General features: G+C 34.5%; 1 protein-coding gene across 1 annotated transcript in view; it reads left to right on the forward strand.

Moving 5' to 3' along the window:
* LOC143063347 (xanthine dehydrogenase/oxidase-like) overlaps positions 1–12,831 on the forward strand; it is a 60,783-nt gene that overhangs the window by 30,300 nt on the left and 17,652 nt on the right. Inside the window, exons 18-23 of the mRNA XM_076235451.1 lie at positions 710–931; positions 1,271–1,334; positions 6,227–6,296; positions 9,318–9,405; positions 10,909–10,995; positions 12,263–12,451. Coding sequence (XP_076091566.1) covers positions 710–931; positions 1,271–1,334; positions 6,227–6,296; positions 9,318–9,405; positions 10,909–10,995; positions 12,263–12,451 — 720 coding nt within the window. The remainder of the gene's footprint in view (positions 1–709; positions 932–1,270; positions 1,335–6,226; positions 6,297–9,317; positions 9,406–10,908; positions 10,996–12,262; positions 12,452–12,831) is intronic.

Consider the following 12,831-nt stretch of genomic DNA (forward strand, 5'->3'; position numbering starts at 1 on the left):
ATTAAAGTATATTTGAAATTGTTTTCTCTACATTCTATTTAACTTACGGTATATTGAAAGGTGGCTGTTCCTCTCAATAAGGTTATAGGATAGTAGACATAGACATAATTATTTTAGTGAGCAAATAAAAGTGGTTAATAAGAATAGCCATGCATCTTTAAATCAGTCAGATATGTTAATATGTCAGCTGTTTTAAAACATAAAGATTTCAAAAGGAGTCTTCAAATCTATATTAATATTCTTTATATCAATAATGGTATGATAAAATATATACTATCCTCATTTAGAGTAATTTCTTGCAATTTGATTGGCTGATATTCTAACAAATTTCAGTACAATTTTTTATTACATCAATAGGAATTATCTCCCTTATTTATTACGTCAATTGGGATTCTCTCCCTTATACCATTGACCTTTAATAAAAAAGATTAAAATATTGAGTTGCTTTATAGTTGTAGTATTTTTAATTTTTCACAGTTTTAGATTAAATATATTTGGTTGTTATTGTCCTGAATATTATAATATGTAATATAACAAAATCAGGATAAATTCAATACACAGTGTTCAATTGTCCTAATACAGAATTCATCGAGTCAATAAAAATCATATCAGGTTTGGCTTAGCCTCAATTGAATTGAATTTAATTGACCTGATAAATTCTCGTATGAGGACAATTGCACACTGTGTAACTAATATTCCTTTGTTTCAGGAAGCCATTGAGAAGAAATGTTTTTATGATCTTGGTTTATCTATTGATGAAGGAGACATGGACAAGGCTATAACTGAAGCAGCAGAGGTTTTGTGTGGTGAAGCAGAGAGTCATGCTCAGGAACATTTCTATCTAGAACCACAAACAGCTCTGGTTGTACCTAAGATCGAACAGAGAGAGATGGATGTTTACGCTGCTACACAGTCTATTAATGAAATACAGGTTAATACATTGTGACTTGGGTGGAGATTGTCCTATTAGCACACATACCACATCTTATTCATCAATAATATATACTTGTATTTTGTACAAATAAAATAATTTTTGTCATGCTTCAGAAAACATTTCTTGCAATCATTTTGAATTTTACTATTTTCTTCCCTGTCTGTCATATATTTTTTCTTCACTAAAACATTAGGAAAATATTAATATATGCATTAGATAAGTGGTTACTTAAGGTAATTTTAACGTTTTTATTCAGTTTTTTTTTATATTTCTCTACTGATGAGCTTCCCTCTAGTTGAAATTAGGTTTGAAAACAACTCTCTTTCTTTTCTGCAGACTGAGATATCAAGCATGCTGTCGATTCCTAGAAACAGAATAAATGTCAGAGTCAGGAGAGTTGGTAAGTATCCTCCGATGAAAAGGAGACTCAGTGGCTATAAGGTTATTGTGGCTGTATAGACAATGTTATAAGGTCTTGGTTTCTGTTTGGTGTAGGTGATTTTGAGAGCTTTATATGCTTGACCTAGCAGCATTGTGTTTTTCAGTCTGTTTGTCTGTTTGTTTTTTTGTCACTTTATAGCTTGCTGTTCGATGTGAGCCAAGGCTCTTTGTTGAAGGCTGTATTTAACCTATAATGGTTTACTTTTTACAAAATGTGACTTGGATAGAGAGTTGTCGCATTGGCACTCATACCACATCTTCTTATATTTAACTGGTTGCAGTTTAGTTTAGTTTAGTTTAGTTTAAACATATTTATTTATAGTGGATTGGGAAACAAGTTTTGCAACTTATATTAATCCCTTTCCACTTTGCGGGTGCGAGTGCTGCCTTGTAGCGGTATTGACGAGAAGGATGTATGGACTTAGTGGCTTTAAGGTCTTGATGTTTGTTCAGTCTATATTGCTGTGTGGTCTAGGTGGATGTGTGGAATAGGGGATATACTCTTCAGATGGCTGAAAGGTCAAGGTAGATTTATGCTCTAGATGGCTGTCAGGTCTAGGTAGATATGTTTTAAATGGCTGAAAGGTCAAGATGGATTTATGTTGTAGGCAGCTGCATGATCTAGATTGCTGTGTGGACTAGATGGCTGTATGGTCTAGGCAGTGTGTGATCCAGTTGGCTGTATGTTCAGCAGTGATCTGGAAGGATTTTTCTCTATGGGCCCAGGGCCCCTCAAAAATAAATTCAATGGGCCATTTAAAAAAAATATGGGCCATGTCGTCAAATGAGTGGGCCATTTGCATGATTTAAATTGACTACAGTGAAAAAAAAATAATGGTGTATATTTCGCCAAAGGGTTGGTGGTACATTTTTTGTTCTTACCTTACGGATTCTAAATAATATCATGGATATTGTTGCTGTGATTTTGTAATTTCAATTTCAAAGAATATAAAATACGTTCTTCCAAACCAGACAATATTTAAGATAACCTTTATTTGCAATGTTTACACTGGTACTGTTGTCTTGTTCATGTTTATAAAATTGAGAATGGAAATGGGGAATGTGCTAAAGAGACAACAACCCGACCATAGAAAAAAACAACAGCAGAAGGTCACCAACAGGTCTTCAATGTAGCGAGAAATTCCCGCACCTGGAGGCGTCCTTCAGCTGGCCCCTAAACAAATATATACTAGTGCAGTGATAATGAACGCCATACTAATTTCCAAATTGTACACAAGAAACTAAAATTAAAATAATACAAGACTAACAAAGGCCAGAGGCTCCTGACTTGGGACAGGCGCAAAAATGCGGCGGGGTTAAACATGTTTGTGAGATCTCAACCCTCCCCCTATACCTCTAGCCAATGTAGAAAAGTAAACGCTTAACAATACGCACATTAAAATTCAGTCCAAGAGAAGTCCGAGTCTGATGTCAGAAGATGTAACCAAAGAAAATAAACAAAATGACAATAATACATAAATAACAACAGACTACTAGCAGTTAACTGACATGCCAGCTCCAGACTTCAATTAAACTGACTGAAAGATTATGATTTCATCATTGAACATCAGGCACAATCCTTCCCGTTAGGGGTTTAGTATCATACCATCATAACATATATGAGAAGAACATAACCCGTGTCATGCCAACAACTGGTTTTTGAATAAATGTGTTTAGTTCCGATGCAAAGACCCTATAAGTGAATCAATATTAACGCCAAAATATGCAATCTTTAATGACCTGACAACAGTATCGTAACTATATCCCTTTATAATAAGTCTATTCAAAGGTTTTGTTAGTTTTTGAGGTGAATACTGACACCTTTGTGCTTTATAAAGAATATTTCCATAAAAAATTGGATGTGAAATACCTGAACGGATAAGAAGTCTGCATGTTGAGCTATATTTACGAATGATGTCCTTATACCGATGATAAAATTTAGTAAATGTTTTGACTAGTTTGTGATATCGAAAACCCTGGTGTAATAATTTTTCAGTAATACATAAATTTCTCTCGTTAAAATCTAAAACATTGTTACATACACGAGCGAATCGTACAAGTCGAGATATATAAACACTGTGTTTTTTTTACATTAAATTTGGGTCTTCGTCGATACCATACTTATTCCAACGTTTCGTATTAGAGGACGTTTCTGGCATATCCTCTGCACTTCTTGTATTATTATAAATTCATCACAATGACAACAATAACAGTAGAGAGTATCATTAAATGATAGAACAAAACAACAATTCTTGAAGGCATGTTTTCAAAATGTCAAAATGAGCCAAAGACCAAAAAGTGACAAGGACAGTTAAGCGCCTTTTATGAAGACAAAAAATATATTCATAAAAAAGTTTTGGTTTTTTTTAATTGAAATAATATCAAGCTAAACTAACTTAAAAGATTATATTTAGAGATAAATCTCGTCTGTACTAGCCAAATTTCACAAATTTCAAGTTGTTTATGAAAAATCATACCATGAATGATGGTTAATAACGTTTTTTGGGTAATCAGTTGTACCGCATGGTTCTATTGTTATCATATGAAAACAACTGAGACGTCCCAAAAATATATAGGTGCTCCTTTCATTGGAGGAACATTACACAGTTGTGTACACACATATGGCGGCACGGAATACGATCGTTGATCCATTTTGATGATATTTAAATGTTTCGAAACGAAGTGAAAAATATCGTGCCCCACATGGGCGCTTACATAAGTCACTCTATGCTCCATTTGTAGTCGATATGCACTATAGGCGCAGGGCGCACGTCCTTCCTGATCACTGGTTCAGGTATTTTGTATGGTCTAGGCAGTGTGTGATTCAGTTGGCTGTATGTTAAGGTGTTTGTATGGTCTAGGCAGTGTGTGATCCAGTTGGCTGTATGTTCAAGTGGTTGTATGGTCTAGGAAGTGTGTGATCCAGTTGGCTGTATGTTCAAGTGGTTGTATGGTTTTGGCAGTGTGTGATCCAGTTTGTTGTATGTTCAGGTGTTTGTATGGTCTAGGCAGTGTGTGATCCAGTTGGCTGTATGTTCAGGTGTTTGTATGGTCTAGGCAGTGTGTGATCCAGTTGGCTGTATGTTCAGGTGTTCCTATGGTCTAGGCAGTGTGTGATCCAGTTGGCTGTATGTTCAGGTGTTTGTATGGTCTAGGCAGTGTGTGATCCAGTTGGCTGTATGTTCAAGTGGTTGTATGGTCTAGGAAGTATGTGATCCAGTTGGCTGTATGTTCAGGTGTTTGTATGGTCTTGGCAGTGTTTGATCCAGTTGGCTGTATGTTCAGGTGGTTGTATGGTCTAGGCAGTGTGTGATGCAGTTGGCTGTATGTTCAGGTGGTTGTATGGTCTAGGCAGTGTGTGATCCAGTTGGCTGTATGTTCAGGTGGCTGTATGGTCGAGGCAGTGTGTGAACCAGTTGGCTGTATGTTCTAGGCAGTGTGTGATCCAGTTGGCTGTATGTTCAGGTGGATTGTATGGTCTAGATTACTGTACCATCTAGGTAGAGTTTAATAAGGTCTGGATGGCTGTATTGTCTAAATGACTACATAGCCAAGACAGCTGTATTATATGTTCTACATCCTTAGGTGGTTGTGTTGTGCATGTGCAGGTTGCTGTATTGTCTAGATTACTGTACCATCTAGGTAGAGTTTAATAAGGTCTGGATGGCTGTATTGTTTAAATGACTACATAGCCAAGACAGCTGTATTATATGGTCTACATCCTTAGGTGGTTGTGTTGTGCATGTGCAGGTTGCTGTATTGTCTAGATTACTGTACCATCTAGGTAGAGTTTAATAAGGTCTGGATGGCTGTATTGTCTAAATGACTAGATAGCCAAGACAGCTGTATTATATGGTCTACATGCTTAGGTGGTTGTGTTGTGCAGGTTGCTGTATTGTCTAGATTACTGTATCATCTAGGTAGAGTTTAATAAGGTCTGGATGGCTGTATGGTCTAAATGACTACATAGCCAAGACAACTGTATTATATGGTCTACATGCTTAGGTGGCTGTGGTGTGCGGGTTGCTGTATGGTCTAGATGATTGTATTGTCTAGGTCAATTTAAGTTCTAAATTGCTGTATGGTCTAGATGACTGTATGGCATAGGTGGATGTATACTGTTTTCATAGCACATGTGAAATGCTTTAAGTCATAAATATTCTCTGTTAGGTATCCTGGATACCAAAAAAGTCAATCACATAAACTTCTGAAAAAAAAAGAAAAAAGGCCTAGATATAACAGCCAAATTTATACTTTAGCTAGTTGAAATTTCAACCTTTGGTTGAAGTGCAAGACTTAAGCTTTAGTACTTAATTTATAAAAACAAATATTATTAGAACAGATCACATCAAATACTTTTATTTGTACTTGTTTAAATAATATGAGTGTGTGTTTGAAGGAGGAGCTTATATTTGTACTTGTTTAAACAATATGAGTGTATGTTTGAAGGAGGAGCTTATATTTGTACTTGTTTAAATGATATGAGTGTATGTTTGCAGGAGGAACATTTATTTGTACTTGTTTAAATGATATGAGTGTATGTTTGAAGGAGGAGCTTATATTTGTGCTTGTTTAAACAATATGAGTGTATGTTTGATGGAGGAGCTTATATTTGTACTTGTTTAAATGATATGAGTGTGTGTTTGAAGGAGGAACCTTTATTTGTACTTGTTTAAATGATATGAGTGTGTGTTTGAAGGAGGAACCTTTTTTTGTACTTGTTTAAATGATATGAGTGTGTGTTTGAAGGAGAAACCTTTATATGTACTTGTTTAAACAATATGAGTGTATGTTTGAAGGAGGAGCTAGTTTATTTGTACTTGTTTAAATGATATGAGTGTATGTTTTCAGGAGGAGCTTTTGGAGGGAAAGCTTTTGACACCTTACTGCCATCAGGAGTAGCAGCTGTGGCCGCATTGAAGTAAGTTTTGGTTTAGAGATTATATAATGAAATAAAGGATTGTGGATTCATGATTAATTAAGGGATGCCAATAACATATTGAATTTGTGGATAGAGGCAAGGCACAAATTTTCCATAGGCTTGTATGCTGAGGTTGGTAAAACCATGAAATATAGGATCCATAAAAATACAAGTTTTACTCAATCTTTGAAAATTGATTCTAATGAAAGTTAATGAATACACAATGATAGTCTTAGGCAATGTTTCTTGCAACAGTACTTCGTTGTAAAATTGGTATATCTGTTTATTTATATTAATTATATGGAATTAAAGGGATGTTCACTGCTTTTTGATGTTCTTGATTTAATGAAATTTATACTTGAACTGTTATATAGTATTTCTTAAACTAAGATTTTTTTCATCTTTGCATCAGATGATGGAAAATATGTATGACTTTCATTTAAAATATATTGTGAAGGTAGCTTAGTCTTGCTATGCATATGAACAAGTGGTCGATTTCACAAAAAAACTTTTGACTAAGATTGATGGTAAAGTCATGAACAATTCAATATCAATCTTAGTGATAAGTATTTTTGTGAAACTGACCTGTGATCCTTATGTGATTTTAGTGTTTATACAGTTAGTGTTAGATATCAGTACAATTTCCATGCGCGTAGCTACTTTTACGTCAAAACGCCCAGGCGTACACTTGAATTTTGAAAATAAAACAAATAATCGACATAGAATAAGAAAAACTGGTCAAAAGCAGCTGCACACCAGCCTTGTGCTTCTTTTTTCAGTGGATTGTAATTTTGAATAAAAGGGACTAAATTTACTCAAATAGATCATTTAATATATTTGTTCGAATCTTTTGTAAAAGTCTGAATCTACTATGAATTCAGGGGCGGATCCAGCCATTTTAGAAAGGGGGTCCCAACCAAGGACAAAAGGGGGGGGGGGTTCCAACTATATGTTCCCATTAAAATGCATTGATCGGCCAAAAAAAATGGGGGGGGGGAGGGGTCCAACCCCCGGAACCCTCCCCCTGGATCCGCCACTGAAATTCTACGTACTTTTATTATATTTAAAGCAATTCACTATCTGCTTAGATTCGATATGGCATGCTGTTTGTATTTTTGTCGAGCCTGTGATTTATGTCCCAAAAGCGAGACAAAGCGGCGTCAATATTTAGGTTTCAAATGAGGATAAAGTCTTTTGAATGAATCTCCGTGAAATTTTATGACCTCAAGTTGGACAGAAACTGTTTATGATCAATATTATAGAGTATTCAGGGCAATAATAATAATGCAATTATATTTTTAATTTTCCCGCATTTTAAAGACAAAATGTATTTCTTTCTGCAATTGATAAGTGGTCGCAGTTTGGGCTTACATTTTGTTATTTCTCAATTACATTAACTACTTGTCGAACCTTCGTCGAATTTTATGAAAATGCCGAAGAAGCTTTTTCTATGACTAATGTCTAAAGCTAAAATTTGAAAGCATTTGTTCTCGTTAATTTTTCTGTTCTTTTCTGATAGACAGAGAGCCGGACTCTTCTTTACGCAATTAATTGTTTTACATGCTCAATTTATAAACCTTCATAGATTGTCGTGAAATATTCCAGATCAAGAAAAAAAGTATCAAAAGAAAATTTTAGATTTTTTTTAAATACCTTTAAAGGAATGATAAATTGATTCATTTTTTGTGGGAAGAAATCCTAGGTGTTCCAGAATTTTTATGCCCCATTTATGGGCATTATGTTTTCTGGTCTGTGCGTCCGTTCGTCCGTTCGTTCGTCCGTTCGTTCGTCCGTTCGTTCGTCCGTTCGTCCGTCTGTCCCGCTTCAGGTTAAAGTTTTTGGTCGAGGTAGTTTTTGATGAAGTTGGAGTCTAATCAACTTGAAACTTAGTATATATGTTCTGTATGATATGATCTTTCTAATTTTAATTCCAAATTAGAGTTTTGACCCCAATTTTACGGTTCACTGATAGAAAATGATAGTGCAAATTTCAGGTTAAAGTTTTTGGCTTCAGGTTAAAGTTTTTGGTCAAGGTAGTTTTTGATGAAGTTGAAGTCCAATCAACTTGAAACTTAGTATACATGTGCCCTATGATATGATCTTTCTAATTTAAATGCCAAATTAGAGTTTTGACCCCAATTTTACGGTTCACTGAACATAGAAAATGATAGTGCAAATTTCAGGTTAAAGTAATTGGCTTCAGGTTAAAGTTTTTGGTCAAGGTAGTTTTTGATGAAGTTGAAGTCCAATCAACTTGAAACTTAGTATACATGTGCCCTATGATATGATCTTTCTAATTTAAATGCCAAATTAGAGTTTTGACCCCAATTTTACGGTTCACTGAACATAGAAAATGATAGTGCAAATTTCAGGTTAAAGTTTTTGGTCAAGGTAGTTTTTGATAAAGTAGAAGTCCAATCAACTTGAAACTTAGTATACATGTTCCCTTTGATAAGATCATTCTAATTTTAATGCCAAATTAGAGAATTTATTCCAATTTCACAGTCCTTTAAACATAGAAAATGATAGTGTGAGTGGGGCATCCGTGTACTGTGGACACATTCTTGTTTTTTATATTTCACCTCTTAGAAATTATTTTTTTTTGTGTTCATTAAAAGGTGCTTTTGTCGATTGTATGCTCACTCACGGCACCCTTTAAACTTCATTATTAAAAAGTAATATTGGTTTGGACGTTTTCTCTAAAACTAATGACCATTAGGCTAGCTTCCAGTTTAATACGATGAATATATTAACATATTACAAAATTTAACCAAAACAAATAAACCATTTAGATTTAAAAGTATGTTGCTATCAATAATTTTTTACTGACAGGAATCATTATGGTATATCATTCTCGAGAGCTTTCAGGGGCTTTGTCCCTTTCAAACCCACTACCAGCAGGTGCTTTAACATTGAGCGGTTGACACCCCTCATATCCCTTGCCAAGGTTCGGGCGTACACGTAAACATGACCCAGCTACGCCACTGATTTCTTAACATATTATTCTAATCCTTATTGTAGAACAAAACGACCAGTAAGAATAGTGTTTGATAGAGCTCTTGATATGAGAACAACAGGAAAAAGACATCCTATAAAGACATGGTTTCAGGTAAATACTGAGGGGGGATAAGAGGGGTCCTGATCCAGAATTCCCCGGCTTAAAAACACTAAATCCCGAAGTCCCGAAATTAAATAAAGTAAATCCCGGCATCCCGAACTACGAAAAAAAGAATCCCCAAATCCCAAAAGGGTCAATCCCAAAATCCCGAGCTTAAAAAAAGCCGATCCTGGAGTCCAGATAAAGGTCCTATCCCCCTCAATACTGTGCTAGCACTCATGTGGTGATCATTTGATCTCAATATGATAAATCTACTGCGTACATTTTTAAGCATTTATTCATGAAGGGGTGAAGTGCTGAAGTTAAAATTAGAGAATTGTGATATGTTTTTAAAAGATCTCTGCTACATTTGGTAAGGATTTTAATGGTGGCAAAAACTTAGAAGTTTGCTATAAAGTGTTTCATTTGAAATGTGGCAGTACTGATAATTATAGATTTCTATAGGAATATAGAAGGACAGGTCTATACGGTGACCTATAGTTGTTAAGGTCGGTGTCGTTTTGGTCTCTTGTGGACAGTGGTCTCATTGGAAATCATACCATATCTTCTTTTTATGCCCCACCTACGATAGTAGAGGGGCATTATGTTTTCTGGTCTGTGGCTCCGTTCGTCCGTCCGTCCGTCTGTGGTTCCGTTCATCTGTCCAGGTTAAAGTTTTTGGTCATGGTAGTTTTTGATGAAGCTGAAGTCCAATCAACTTGAAACTTAGTACACTTGTTGCTTATGAGATGATCTTTCTAATTTTTAAGCCAAATAAGACTTTTGACCCCAATTTCACGGTCCACTAAACATAGAAAATGAAAGTGGGAGTTTCAGGTTAAAGTTTTTGGTCAAGGTAGTTTTTGATGAAACTGAAGTCCAGCTGGAACATGGAAAAGGATAGTGCGAGTGGGGCATTCGTGTACTTTGGACACATTCTTGTTTTATGTATATGTTAATGAAAATGTATTATCCAATGATAACATGTCCATCAGGCAAAAATGTTACACAGTTTTTTTTTTTAGTTTAACAATATCTTTATTACATATATGCTGTAACAACTTACAAAGGTTACAGATTATAGAACTAAGTATCCCTCATGTTATAAAAAAAGAAGATGTGGTATGATTGCCAATGAGACAACTGTCCACAAGATATCAATATGACACATACATTTACAACTATAGGTCACCGTATGGCCTTCAACAATGAGCAAAGCCCATACTGCATAGTCAGCTAAAAAAGGCCCCGATATGACAATGTAAAACAATTCAAAGGAGAGAACTGAAATGAACGAAAAACAAATATGTAACACCTAAACAAACGACAACCACTGAATTACAGTATACCTAATAGTTAAGGGAAGCACTAGTTGGCAAGATATAACTTCTTCATAATATTAGTATCTATAATATAATTAATTCCACAAATATATTAAATTGACACTGCTGCTTTAGCAAACATGTTGACACTTTGATGTAAACAGTATCTAATGATGCAATGATGTCGTTTTAGGCTGCCGTTACAAAACAGGGCAAGCTTCTTGGATTAGAACTGAAAGTTTATTTAAATGCAGGGTGGAATCTTGGCTTGAGCTTTTTTGTAAGTAGTCAAATGTTATATATTTAAATGTATACAAAAACGTTAGGCTATAGGTTCTTCATACCATAAGTCTCCTGTTTTATAAGATTAGTTTTTAAAAAGGATGACAGTTTGACTGCCTGCTGATCTGTTCGAAAGAGATAACATTCAAATGATCAATTATTGAAAAGCTTCAGTCAAGCATTTGGACTTTCTTGTGTAATAATATAAATTGATTATTAAGAAGTCATGTAAGTGGTAGGTTTGTTTGCAGCAACCTCACCATTGTCCTATCTGAATATTAGGTTACACATAAGTATGAATGAACAATATTAGGTTACACATAAGTATGAATGAATGATATTAGGTTACACATAAGTATGAATGAACAATATTTGGTTACACATAAGTATGAATGAATGATATTAGGTTACACATAAGTATGAATGAACAATATTAGGTTACACATAAGTATGAATAAATGATATAGGTTACACATAAGTATGAATGAACAATATTAGGTTACACATAAGTATGAATGAACAATATTAGGTTACACATAAGTATGAATGAATGATATTAGGTTACACATAAGTATGAATGAACAATATTAGGTTACACATAAGTATGAATGAATGATATTAGGTTACACATAAGTATGAATGAACAAAATTAGGTTACACATAAGTATGAATAAATGATATTAGGTTACACATAAGTATGAATGAATGATATTAGGTTACACATAAGTATGAATGAATGATATTAGGTTACACATAAGTATGAATGAACAATATTAGGTTACACATAAGTATGAATGAACAATATTAGGTTACACATAAGTATGAATGAACAATATTAGGTTACACATAAGTATGAATGAACAATATTAGGTTACACATAAGTATGAATGAACAATATTAGGTTACACATAAGTATGAATGAACAATATTTGGGAAAAGAAACTCTCCCACAGTTTTGTCAAGATTTACTGCATTTCTCTAATTTCCAATAGTAAGTTTTCATAGTTTAACATGCTCCCTATGGCTAGCATGTCAAAATTTAAATTAAATCTCTGCGAGTAGATACATAATTTTGCCATCTGAGAATTTAATGCATGCAGGGTAATATTTTCAAAAGCGTATGCCAAAACATTGTGATTGGTTTAAATTGTTCAAAACAATGGAAATTGAACTAATGATGAACATTACTTTTGGAGTACGAACAATGGAATAATCCATAGTTCTTTACATTCTGAAAGGGTGAATTGATTATTGTATTATTTTAGGTTATGATGTGTGCCTTACCATACAATTCCCCTTACAAAATACCTGTTGCCAGGATGAATGGTATTCTGTGTCGAACAAACACCCCATCAAATACTGCTTTTAGAGGTTTTGGACATCCACAGAAGTTATTTTATATGGAGACTATAATGAGAGCCATCAGCCACAAGCTTGGACTGTCAGTTGATAAGGTAAATATATAAAATTGAAATAAAGACAAGAATTTAATAGACTTATGTCGATGTGTGAACTTCAAAAAAAGATACAGTGGTGTTGTACACAGAATATTAAAAGCATCTTCTGTCATGCATTTATAAGTCTCCATATAAGTGAAGGCTCAGTCACTAATTGTATGACACATGATGTGACACTAAGGGTAAATCTTCGGATCAGACTTGGACTCAATGGGTAAATCATCAATATCAGATAATAATTTAATTTGGATGTAACACGTCTTCTGATTGGCTGACGTTGTTTTATTTATCAGCTCATTGACACAATTTTGTCAGGTGACCGTGACGTCTTTAACTAACGTTTTTTCATGGTTTACTCCGGTTGAAAATGGAATTTA

This window comes from Mytilus galloprovincialis, chromosome 2, assembly GCF_965363235.1.
Source record: "Mytilus galloprovincialis chromosome 2, xbMytGall1.hap1.1, whole genome shotgun sequence".
Classification (NCBI taxonomy): domain Eukaryota; kingdom Metazoa; phylum Mollusca; class Bivalvia; order Mytilida; family Mytilidae; genus Mytilus; species Mytilus galloprovincialis.